At 43.5% G+C, this 13,135-nt stretch overlaps 1 protein-coding gene across 6 annotated transcripts in view; it reads right to left on the bottom strand.

The window, feature by feature from the left end:
* Positions 1–440: 440 nt before the first annotated feature.
* Positions 441–13,135, bottom strand: part of STRBP (spermatid perinuclear RNA binding protein) — a 518,214-nt gene continuing 505,519 nt past the window's right edge. For 3 of the 6 annotated variants that reach the window (XM_086921075.1, XM_086921076.1, XM_086921078.1), the window contains 2 exons: positions 9,697–9,759; positions 441–881 (listed from right to left, as the gene is read on the bottom strand). In XM_086921075.1, the coding sequence (XP_086777201.1) occupies positions 805–881; positions 9,697–9,759 (140 nt within the window). In that variant the 3' untranslated portion in view covers positions 441–804. The remainder of the gene's footprint in view (positions 882–9,696; positions 9,760–13,135) is intronic. The other 3 variants (XM_086921077.1, XM_086921080.1, XM_086921079.1) reach the window with 1 other exon arrangement.

Raw genomic sequence — 13,135 nt, 5'->3', positions numbered from 1 at the left:
AACGTAGATCAACGTGCAGTGTAGTATTGTATTTTATTGGGTCTGTACGGATGGGTAAGACTCATCTTTGAAGCAAAAGTCATTTACAAAGCAAGCACTTCTGGCATTTCTAAGTATTGCACTCCAATAGTTTACACAGTTGTGTCAAACTTAGTTTTTTAAGTTCTAGGTTGAAACCGATTCTATCTGCATTTAGGCAGCGTCTGCCTAACTTCCATTTATAAAAACACTTCTATTCGTTCTAGTACACAGGGACGTTTCCAATCTTATTTCAAAAGAGCAACATGAAAAACGAAATGGTTTGTGTGTGAAAAGCTCCCCTTCAGTGAAAAATAGAATGTAGATTTTCTTCTCTGTTTGCCATGTGAATTAAATAGTCCTCCGGGAATGTAAAAATTTTCTTTAACAATGTTATCTGCTATGAACCAGGCAGTACTCGGTTTTAGGACAAAACATTTTATTTGTGATCAGTGCTTTATACTCTATACATCCTTCACAAATTTACTTTAAATTTTACAGACTCTGATACTTCATTTAAAATGTAAGTTTGTAACTTCTAGTTCTTCCATATAACAGAAGGCTGGTATAAGTTATACTCTGAGAATGAGGTAACATTTCACAGTACATTTTTTCAAGTTTTAGATAACTAACTTCCATTTTGTTAAAATCATATTAGGAAAAGATGCTCTTTACAAATGATTTTTCTCAAGTATGTGCTTAAAGAAAACAGGATAAAAAGGCCTTGTTCTTCTAACATTCTGTACTGTGGTGTCTGGTTCAAAATGAAACAGCTTCTGCCATTAGTTAATAGAATGAATAGTGCGGTACAGGATATGTTGGGAATTTCATAACTGGTAACAGAACCATTCTCTTGGGTATACCTACAGAGAGAAGAAACGGAAACGGCTCCAAATAAGTTTAAATATCCAATAAAATCAGTTCAGTGTTTTCAATAAAGTCAGTGTTAGTCTTTCCAGATTAGTCAATAAAATTTTATCAGCATACAAACAAGAGCGATTATGCTGCCCATTTAACAGGATAATGCTGTAAAAGGCAATTGTTGTTGACATGGCTCTTAACCCCTTCCGTGCGGCCGCGATTTTCCCCGTGTGCGGCCGCCGGCAGAACACGGGCGGGCCATGACGAACCCCAGCCGTCATCAGCACACGAGCACTGTAGTGCATGACAGCTGGGGTTTGTCACCAGCATGGAAGGGGTTAATATAAATGAAAGATATGGGGGTCAGGCTTTTGAAGAGCAGTAAATATAACATGATTTTTTTTAGTTGCACCAGTCTCTAAAGAACACATTACTTACCTTTGGAAACACCTTATTTGGTAGAGACTATATCTAGCTGTAGATTTCTTACCTTTGGAAATTCCCCAGGTGCCAGAAAGGATAGTGAAGAATTTTCGTGAGCAGTACCCCTGCGCCCCAAAAGATGGCGTTGATCGGCTCCTTGTTCCTCGTCATCCACCCCAGAAATGATGTTGTGATACCTATATAGGCGCCACCCAGGTGCACTGACATCTTTTACTTTTCATGACTTTCCACGCCAAAAGGGCGAAGCGATGAAGAACACTGACCACTGGTGTGCCAAAAGTAGCGGCCTGAAAGGAGTCATCCCTGCCTCTAGAAATCTATCCGCAGAGCTGGGAGGGTGGGGGAGTGGCTAGATATAGTCTATACCAGATAAGGAGTTACCAAAGGTAAATAGCTTGTTCATCTGACAGAGACCTCCAGCCGCAGATTCCTTTTAAATAGATACCCAAGCAATACCATCCACAGAGGGTGTACAAACTAACGAGAAAATCTTGCAGGACAGAACGGGCAATGTGCCCATCCTTGCGGACCGATCTATCCAGACAGTAATGTTTAGTGAACATGTACAAGGAAGCCCATGTTGCTGCCTGGCAGATATCCAGGATCAGAACTATAGCAGTCGTGGCTGCTTTAGCTCTGGTGTAATGATCTCGCAAACCTTCAGAAGGCTGCCTTTTGGTAGTGCGTAGCAGATTGTAATGCAGAGCACAACCCATCTGGAGATGGTCCACTTCTGCACTGCTCGGCCTATCTTTGCACCGATATATTCCATTAAGAGTTGGTCGTCCTCCCAGAACTCTCATGTGCAGTCAAGGTCGAATGAAAACACTCTTTTTGAGTCAAGACTGTGGCGTCACTCCTCTTCTTCAGAGGGATGTGACGGATCATAACATACAGACAATGTGATAGATTGGCCTACATGAAAAGAAGCGACCACTTTTGGTACAAAGGAGACTCTTGCGAGAAGTACCACTTTTTCAGGGTAGACTGAGGGGTACGGCAGCTTAGATAAGTCCTTCAGCTCACTTACTCTGCGGGCAGGTGAAACTGCCACAAAGGCGGCTGTTTTCAAGGTGAGATGCCCAAGGGGACAATTGTGTAGAGTCTCAAAAGAAGCACACATCAAAAAAGTTTAAACCAAGTTAAGGTCCCATTGAGGCATAATGAATGGTGAAGGAGGGAAGAGATGAGTAACACCCTTGAGGAGCCTTTGTACAATAGGGGACTTGGACAAAGAGGGTTGATCAGCCAACCAGATGAAAGCAGCAAAAATAGCAGAGAGTGCCCTTCAGAGTACCCAGTTCAGGGCTCTGCTGGAAAAGAAAAAGAATGAAAAGCAGAACCTCAGAAAGAGGGGCAGAAAGGGGAATCAACAGATTTTGCTGCACTCAACAGCACCTGTTTTTTCCAACAGCAGGCATCCACAGTCTTGTTGGAGGGATGCCTGGCTGACATTAGAGACTTTGCGAGGTAGGTTGAAAGCTATCAACTGTCGCCGCTCAATCTCCACACAATAAGATGGAGTGGACAGGTACAGGTGGAGAACCCTTCCCTGCTCCTGCGACAGAAGATCCTCCTGAAGGGGCAGCCTGAATGGAGGATCTATGGCTATGCTCAGATGCTCGGGATACCAGACTCTCCCTGCCTAGTCTGGAGCCACAAGGATGACTTGGGCCCGGTTGTTCTTGATATTCTTGAGACCTCTGGGTAGTAGTGGTGGAATAGAGAGGCGTACAGGAGGCCTGGGCTTCATGAAATAAAAAAAGGCTCAGAGCGATTGCTGCCATGGAAAATCCAGCATGTAAAACTGCGGACATTGCACATTCTTGGCAGTGGTAAGCAGATCTAACCAAGTCTCACCCCACTGCTGAAAGAGACCATGCACCACCTTCAAATGGAGATGCCATTTGCGATCTGCTAGGTATCTTTGGCTGAGGTCGTCCACCCTTGCGTTCAGAAAACCTGCCAGATGTTGAACCCCCAGAGAAATGCCCTGGCGTTCCAGTCATATCCAGAGGCACACAGCCTCTTGTCAAAAGGTCAATGATCCTCCCTGCCCTGTTTGTTGCAGTACCACATGGCAGTGGTGTTGTCCATGAACACTTGTACCAGCCTTCCCTTGAAGAAGAGTAGAAAGGCTTTCAATGTCAGTTGGATCGCCCAGAGTTCCAGAATGTTGATGAGTTTGGATTCCGCTGGAGATCAGAGTCCTCTGATCTCCACCTCTTCCAGATGGCTGCCACAACCCAGGAGTGACGAATCTGTCACTACTGTGATGTCTGGTTGGGGGAGGGAGAGGGGTCTGCCTCTGACCCAATTGCAGTTCTTGAGCCCCACTGCACATCGTTTGCAGTTCCCTCCTAGATCTGGATTAGATCAGAGAGATTCCCCTAATACTGTGCCCACTAAAACTTCCGGTCTTGCTGCATTTGCCTTCCGGCATGAATCACTAGCAGGATACAGGAGAGCAGGAGGCCCAGCAGCTACAGAGGCAGGCTCACCAAAACCCAGGATAGAGGATGAAATATTGGTTTCATAGCCTGAATATCCTGGACTCACTGCTCAGGAGGATAAGCCCAGAACTGGAGTGTGTCCAGAACAGCTCAGATGAAAGGGAGCATCTGAGATGGAGTCAGATGTGACTTGAGCATGTTGATATTGAACCTCAGCAAGTGCAGGAGGCTCGCTGTAGTCTGGAGGTGGGAGACAACAGCCTGAGGCGACCCTGCCTTCAGCAGCCAGTTATTAAGGTATTCGAAGACTGGCAACCGTGACCTCTGCAGATGAACTGCAACCACAGCCATCACCTTGGAGAACACAGAGGGTCGCTGGTTACTCCTACCATGCGTTCGTCGGCCAACGGCCGTCACTAGCACTCCCTCCCCAGTGCTGCGCACGTCCGTTGGCTGTCGGGGCCCCGCCCACTCCGCTGAACCGCCACATCGTGGCGGAATTGCCACCACGGTTAAGGACAAAGGGAAGCACAGTAAACTGAAAGTGCTTGTGGCCTACCGTAAACCGCAGGTAGTGCTGGTGGGCAGGCATGATGTGAATTCGAAAATAAGTACCCTGCAAGTCCAACGCTACCATCCAGTCTCCTGGATACAGGGCAGAAAGGACCTGAGCTAACATGAGAATTTTGAATTTCCCCTTTTTGATGAAGAGGTTGAGAGTGCTGAGATCAAAGATACAGCAAAGGTCCTTGTTCTTTTTGGGAACCAGAAAGCAGCAGAAATAACAAGCACAGGCTACTTCTGGTACGGAACCCTCTCTATGGCTCCATTGGCCAAGAAAGCTGAGACCTCTTCGTAAAGAAGGGACAGATGGTCCTCCATCAGAAGGTTATTAAATGGTTGGTTGAATGAGGGCGGGGAGTCTCGAAATGAGTAGCCCCGTCGGACAATTTGCAAAACCCTCCTATCCAATGTTATGGACAGCGAGGGGGAAAGTGATGGCGAATCCTGCCGACAAATGGGTGCCCATGATGGTAAAGGGGCAGACTAGGAGTGTTTTGAGGCTGCTGCAGCTGTGAAGAAGGGGCGGAACAGGTAGGGGGGCAGAGCGTGGACTAACCAGACTGCTGTCCGTGCCCTTGGCCATGCAAAAGCTGGGGAGCCGACATGACACTGTGGCTGGCCGGGAATTGGTGTGGCTGGAAGCCCCTTCAACAGCCATGAAAGGAGCAAAAGGCAAATTTAAGTGGGCATGGGGCCAGAGAGAGGCCTATGGGGCTAGCCGGAGCAGGAGAATCCTAAAGCGCTCCAGCGTCGAATCTGCCTGGTCTCCGAACAGACAGATGGCATCGAAGGGCATGTCCAAAAGGGAAGCTTGGACTTCCCTCAAAAAGCCAGTTTTACTTAGCCAGGCATGGCGCCTAAGGGCCACTGTCATGGAAACCGCTCTGCCCTGCAAGTTGGTTGTGTCAAGTCTGCATTGAATAGTGACCTGTGCCTCATCTCTCCTGTCGGTGATAGCCTGGGAAAGTACAGCTCGGGCCACCTCCGGAACATGTAGCAGCACTTACACAGCCATATCCCACAAAGTGTGGGAATAAAGGCCCAAAAGACATGCAGTGTTCACGGACCACAATGCCTGGCTTGCAGAAGAGAACACCTTCTTCCGAAAGGAGTGCAGTCTCTTGGATTCACTATCCAGTGGAGCAGTAGGGAAAGAACCTTGGGTGGTGGAGGCTTGGACCACCAAGCTCTAAGGGGTAGGGTGTTGCGTGTGGAATTTAGGTCCCCAGGGGAGTGGCGATAGCAGTGGGAAATCCTCCTATTCACAGGAGCTGCTGTGCTGGGTTTGGACCAGATACCCAACAGGACGTCAGTGAGGGCATCATTGATGAGCTTAAGGATTCTGATGTGGAGACTCCCGGATGCAGCACTTCAGTCAAGAGATTAGTCTTGACTGCCACTATGGGTAGCTGAAGGTGAGGGACCTCAGATGTCCTCTACACCACCATTGCGTTGAAGCTGCCTCCTTTGTAGCCACGGTAGGGGAAGAAAGCAGACAAGCATCTGGAGACGTATCCATGACTTGCCCAGACCCTCACACTAGTCCACAATCTGTTCTTCCACATTGGGCTGGTATTCTAAAAGGTCCAGTGACCACTCCCAGTCTTCTCAGAGTCCTGCCCGATAAAAATAAGACTCCGGCTCCGATCTAGAAGGCAAGGCTCCTACTGGCATCAGGCGACACCGGAGCGGGGATGACAATGGGGGTGGCGCTGCCAGGAGCATCGGAACCGGTGCCGGGGAAGGTCAATATGGCACGACCGGATTGGTCCGGATCCAGGGATGGATCCCTGAGTCCCCACTGGAGCCAGGGCCAGAGCCTCCGGCGCGGAATCAGATGGGGCCTCTTCTGACCTTACGGGGCCCGAAGGCGCATCAACGAAGTGGGGTTGCACAAATATGAGGCGCAAGGCCCCATAGAAATCTTTGAATTGGGCAGGGGGACTCAGGCCTCCGGATACTCGGGGAGACACAGATTTGGCCCAGATGCAGGTTCCGGGGAACGAGGCCTCGAACGCCGAAGCTCCCTCATCTCGTCGGCCAAAGGATGAGAATTCAAAGAGTACTTCGACTTCTCCTCTTCCTTTGTGCCTCTTACCTGAGTGTTCCAAGGACTTTGAATGGGACGAGGATGACTTCAGGCTCTGCAAACGATCCTAGGACCTTCCTCTTGCCTGGGGTCTCGACTTCTGCAGAGTCGCATGCTGGGCCATTAACAGTTTCAGGGACCATACCCTTCGGATCCATGGCCTGGCAACCGGAACACACCTTGGTGTCGTGGTCACGCTCCAGATACCACAGACAAACAATGTGATGATCTGTCACAAACATAGGCTCGTTACAGGTACTGCAGGGCTTAACATCAGACTTGCACAAAGACATTCCTTGACACACCAGTAGGTAAACCACTTAAATAGTCGACACAAATGTAGAAAAAAGCCTGTCAACAAACTACAGAGGAGTAGCTTGTCTCCAGATCAGCGCTAGATGGCATGGAAAAAAAAGAATTGATGTCAGCGCACCTGGGTGGCACCTATATATGTACTGCAACATAATTTCTGGCATGGACACTGACGGACACGAAACCGATCAACGCCACAACCAACTCGTGCAGGGTTACTGCTCATGAAAAAGCTTCTGAATCCAGTCTGATGCCCAAGGAAATTCAAAAGGTAAGGGATCTGCGGGTAGAAGTCTCTATCAGATACATATCTACTTCAAAGCTATTTGCTATAGAGCAGGACTGATTGTTTTCATTTTTCTGAGCCGCAAAAAATGTGGGTAAATGTATAAAACCAATTGACACTGGAATTACTTTTTAAATTTTTTCAGACTAAAATAAATGCTGACATAGATGGACCGTGTATTTGTAGAGTTGACTAGTATGGGCAAATAAAGCAGATACTGGAGATGCGTATCATTTTATTAATTTTTGTATTTTACTTAACTGACATCTGGAAAGATTAACTTCTATTCAATTACAGATTATGACGTTCTTGTGGCCTCACAAACTTGTGTGATCATTGGAAATGGCGCCCATTTATTTTGTAAACTATAAATCCAGTTAGAAATCACAAAGCAGCAACAGGAGGTATTTAACAGTACCACATGATCAAGAAATGGAATCTCCCAACATGCAACATATTACAGAGGTAAATTAATATTTACCTCAAAGCCAAAAACATTTGATCACAAGTCTGCATCACATTTAAGACATAAACATCCTCGATTAAGTGAAGAATGGGCACAAGAGCTGCAAAACCATTTGAAGTCGGCAATATGTTAAACAAATACAAGAGGAACCTTATGTCCTGTGATTAGTTACATAGAGATGACACTACTACAAAAGGTCAAATATATGGATGCTAAATACAAGTAAATCAATTTTAATTGTGTTGTACTGACTTTTTAACATGTGCAATATTCTGTACAGGGTGCACGACTGTTGATTAATGATTATTTAGTTCCAAAAAAGACACACAGTGTGGGTATTAAAAGATTGCGTAGCTGGAAATTATGTGAGCACAGAGACTTTCATGTTATATTTTTTAAGGATTGTCTACCTTGCAAAGCAGATAAAAACAAACTCTGCCTTTGGGCTTTATTTCAAAACAGTATAAATCTTTCTGGTCAAATTCGAGCTTAAGCCCTATTCAATGTCCTAAGCAATTAACAGAATGATTTTCAAAGCCAACTTCACAATGCAGTGAAATATGGTAGAATGTGGTTTGAATTTCCTGAGCAGTTTAAAAATCAAATGAATTGGAAAAGACTTCAGCTACATACAGTTCCCAAACATACGCTTTTTCATCTACTCGGACAAACTCAAAACAAGCCTCTAAAATTAATGAAAACCGTAATGTTTGGGAGGAAAGATAATTATATTTGAAAAGAGTAACAGACTCTGGTGAGCTGCAGGCTTTTTTACATGCACATACTATTTGGTTGAAAATGCAGCCCGAACCCAAAATAATTTTGTTTGTAAATAAAAAGTGCAGGCTGCAGCCCTTACGGAATCTTATCCTTAAAATTGAAAGCCATTCTGAGGCAGCTTCCAAACCAAAATAAATAAAAACTTATAAATAAAATGGCGCTTTCTTTCAATATCTTTTCCGTAGAAAAACATATATTCTTAGATTCAGATTTTTCCATTTAAAGTAGAATACACATTTAAATGAGGAAAATATGTCTCAAAAGTAGAAGAATAAAAATACATTACCCATTTAGCAAATAAGAAAATTGACTCTTAAGGCAGATCACAGTTGTCGGGCAACAGTAAAATGCCATCAAATTTAATCTGTAGGAAAATTATGCAAACAAGTGTGGGGCTTCACATTAGAAGGGTCAGTCCTTGAAACGAGGACAACCTGTCCCTATTTTACCCTAGTGTAATTAAAATAGTCTCATTGATAAATAGTACATGCAACAGAATTATGAAGTATGCTTCAGAATTAAACAAAGAGAAATTATTTCCTCAACAGTATTTATGAAAGCCTTCTACCTAGGAGGTAGACATGCAGATGATCGTTTTGTCAAATCAGTTAACGTCATTAACGATATTAAGTATATTTCTCGTATGACTAACTCTAAGCCAAATTAACACTCGGGGACCACAGTCTGCATGATGAATGAAACTTTTAGGTTTAGAAACTGAGATGACACGTGGTCAACACAACTGCCACCATCCTGGCTATCCTTTTTGTACCTTATTGTGCTTAGCTAGTTACAAGAATAATGTGAGTCAACTGCTTTACAAGCTATTGGAAATATGAAGAGCTCAAATGAGCTAGGAAACTAGAGCTAATATTGTGAGTAAATATATTTGCTCTGACATCATACACATTCATATAAAAAAATCCGGTCAACAGGTTACAAAGAACAAGAGAAATAAGAATAGGTCACGGCATAACCCAATGTCAGGACTTAAGATCATTGGTTACATACATCTTGTCCAACCTGCACATCTCCTCCTGTAATGGTAACAAGAGACTAATGCTTATAGAATGGACGTGAAGCAAACTATGTGGGTTTATAACAGATCAGTTTGATTGCCACATTCTGCTGAAAAGTCATATTTTGTCTCAAACAGCCAGAATATAAAATGCCTTCAGATAGAAAGGCCTTGTATGTCATTCAACTGATATGATGCTCATCAGTGAATGACAGAATCCAGAAACATTTCCTTGTTCTGAAGCATTGCCACGACAGAAGGAAGAGCTTGCAGGGGCAGACTAAAGTCCTCATGTGGTTTATGAAGTATCTAAAAGCTCTTTTTACATTGAGGTTGTGACATATTTCCTCAAAAGGTTGGCGTGAAATCTAGGGTAGAAGGATGTGAAAATGATCTTGAAATTACCTTTCGAATTAAGGACGGGTGGGATCATAGGACCACCATCACTTTGGAAGACCACGTAAGGCTCTGAAATAGAAAAAAACTGTGGTTCACTTGTTTGTCTAGAAGAGGGACTGGCATCCAGGAACACAGTTGTCACTGTCAAATTAATTTAAAAGATAACACGAGTTTGTCAACATGGATGAAACAATATTCAAATCACATTGACAATATGCTTACTAATAGCACAAGACATGTACACTTATCAAATAAAACACCTGTTAGAAGGGACAAAAGAATAATAAATCAGGACTTTTTGTGACAGTCCAAATACTAGCCAAGACAACTTAATAGGAGCCTACAGAGTAGCACGATAAAGGAGAAGAATGATGTTCTTCATTCATGTTAGAAAAATCAAAGCCATTTATGTGTGCACAGTGATTTTGATGATTCGCTTATTGCTTCTCTCAAACCCTTATAATGGAAGAAGTCTAGTTTAAACGTTGGAAAGCAAGGTCCCTATGAAACAAACATCCAGGTTTCCCAATGGAAAAAGGATGGTGATCTTGCACTGGCTATTAAGTCTAGGTCAAAAATACCTAAGGCATGTATCATTGTGGCAAGAACATCTCCCATTTTAGCTACTTCTTTAAGTGGGAGCTAAAGTCTTAGGTAAGCACTTTCAAATTCACCATGTAAATTCAACATGCATCAGATATGACTTGGCTCCTCATCTTCAAATCTAGCCTTTATAGCAATGTTTATAGTATTAGTGCCAATGATTGGGTCATTTATTCTTTGTCAGGAATGTTTGTAACATCATCTGACCTCGAAACCTGAAAGGATGAGTAAGGGCTGCAGTGGGCCCATAAAACGAGTAAGTAACCCAGAATTTTAAACTCCCTCCCAACAAGAGCTCTATATTAAAGACCTCATCCATAGAGAAGAAACTGCTGCTGCGACAAACGCATATACAGACAGCCTCATATGCTTTATCTCATCATGAGGAATATGGAAACCCTGCAAATAGAGTACACTGAGGAGAGTGAAAAACATGGGTAGAGATGACCTCAATCCACAGTCTCTCTGCCAACTACATTCACTGACAGCTAGTTATCCAGCATGAATCCTGGAGCAAAACTCATCATTTGGAATTGCTGTTTCTGTAATCAAAATAACAGGCCTCACTGGAGGATGTTTTAAGGCTGGATTCCCGGTCATCGCTGACAAAAGGCTGAGGACCAGTGAAAACAAAAGCATTAAATGACACAGCAAGTCTCATACTGTAAAAACGGTAGAGACTGCCTCTTTCACTAAATCACAGTATCAATGAGTAATCTGAAAATTAAATACCCAGTCCAAGACTGTCATTCAACACAAGTAGCCATTAAGGAAAAAAGGATAACATCGCAAGAACTCCTATTTTCACTGAAGTAAAGCCCTTTCAACAGGGACCACTGCCCATGATAAAGGACATCTAGGACAGAGGACATCTAGAATGCTCATACCGTGAAATCCATTTCAATTCATGATAAGCTCACTTGTCGATCCCTTGCATATGATTTATGAAGAGGAAGGCAGGGTTGCTTGTGAATATAGGGAGAATACCATCAATGAAACTTATGAATGGCGGGTAATCGGTTCTTCTCAAGCAAACATTTGTCAAAATCTTCAAATTGAATTGATTACACAACATTATCTCCACCAAAAGTCAGGGACATATAAGGAAACAAGCTCCTATTGCATTTTCAAGAATGCCAGATCCACATGCATATCCATTCTAGCACCATAATCGAAGTAGTTAAAATTACAAGTATGCTTCTTATGAGATATCTGATAAAAGAACATTCCCAAAAAATGACATTGTGTCTCCCTTGTCTCACATAGCATTTATCCTAAGTTTGGTGTTATGTTCACTCTACATTATGAAGAAGCGACTTTTTGCAGTTTATAGTTCTGGGATAGATCTAAGAGCTTAAACAAGTGATTTGCAAAACAGAGTCGTAAATAAATTGGGGCTACATTTTCACATCCGCCAAGTCCTTAAAGAACACAGTAACAAACTTAATAGTCTATGCAATATGAATCTCATTAACTGGTTTTGATGATAGATCAGTCAGCAGATAAGCTGTTTTTCATAAGGACATTTCATAACTCATGATGAAATTTCATAACTTCGATCTATGCACATAAAAAAACAGGAACCTCTGTGAAAACCATTTTTTAACTCCTTCGGCGCTTATGACTAGCTCAGCTCGTCATGAGGCACAGTGGGCTCACCATGAGTATCGTGGGGCAGCGCACGGCCGCCCTCCCCTGCGCCGCAGGGGAATTTGCTAGGCATGGGCGGATTTTGCGGATTGGCAATCCGCGAATTTGCGAATTGCGAAAATCAGCAAAATCCGCGACTTCTCGCGGATTTGCAGATTTTTTTATTTTTTTTGTGTTCGCACGGGTTTCTGCAAGTTCGCGAGGGTTTTGTACAATTTCGCAAATTGCGAAATTGTACAAAACCCTCGCGAACTTGCAGAAACCCGTGCAAACATGCCAATAACCCGATTCAAGGACCCATTCTCCAGATTTTTTTTAAAAATCTCCCACTTTGCTCTTCTGAAATGTTTTTGCGGATTTTTTAATTTTTTTTGTGTTCGCACGGGTTTCTGCAAGTTCGCGAGGGTTTTGTACAATTTCGCAAATTGCGAAATTGTACAAAACCCCCGCGAACTTGCAGAAACCCGTGCAAACATGCCAGTAACCCGATTCAAGGCCCCATTCTCCCGATTTTTTTTTAAAATCTCCCACTTTGCTCTTCTGAAATGTTGGCATGTATGATGTAACTATTTTACAATGGCGCCAGCAAGCTGCCAGCGCCGTTGTAAAATAGTTACAAAGTTAGCTTGCACAGGAAGCACTTAGATAAAATAAAGCAGCACCTGCTTCGTTTTATCTAGTGGTTCCTGTGCAAGCTAACTTTGTAACTATTTTACAACGGCGCTGGCAGCTTGCTGGCGCCATTGTAAAATAGTTACATGAGTGGGGGTTCAACTTTTGAACCCGTTACGTCCGTGGATTTCTTTTTGCGGATTTTGCGGGAAATCCGCAAAATTCGCGGATTTCCCAAAAATCCGCGGGCGTAACGGATTTCCCGCTCATGCCTAGAATTTGCCCTCCGGCTTAGGGGTTAAAGCCCTCTACAAATCATGACTAACAAGGACCTTCCTTAAGGAATGGTTTCTTACCTGTAATCCCAGTTTTCTCTCAGGGGAATCTGCATTTAACTCATAAGCTCTGAACTGTCTCACACACATGCGGGGATCCCAGAGCACTTTTCCATAGTATATCTTCGTAAGTGTAGATATTCGCCTTTCTTCAGGAAGGTCTGTAGAAAACACTTAGGAGAAAAACAATAAGCAGCCTATAAAATGCCTACAATGGCCAAAATCTTTAGATTGTACTTAAAAAA

This window comes from Lissotriton vulgaris, chromosome 5, assembly GCF_964263255.1.
Source record: "Lissotriton vulgaris chromosome 5, aLisVul1.2, whole genome shotgun sequence".
NCBI classification, from domain to species: domain Eukaryota; kingdom Metazoa; phylum Chordata; class Amphibia; order Caudata; family Salamandridae; genus Lissotriton; species Lissotriton vulgaris.
The sequence above is the reverse complement of the archived record's forward strand: the minus strand, read 5'-3'. Positions and strand labels throughout refer to the sequence as shown.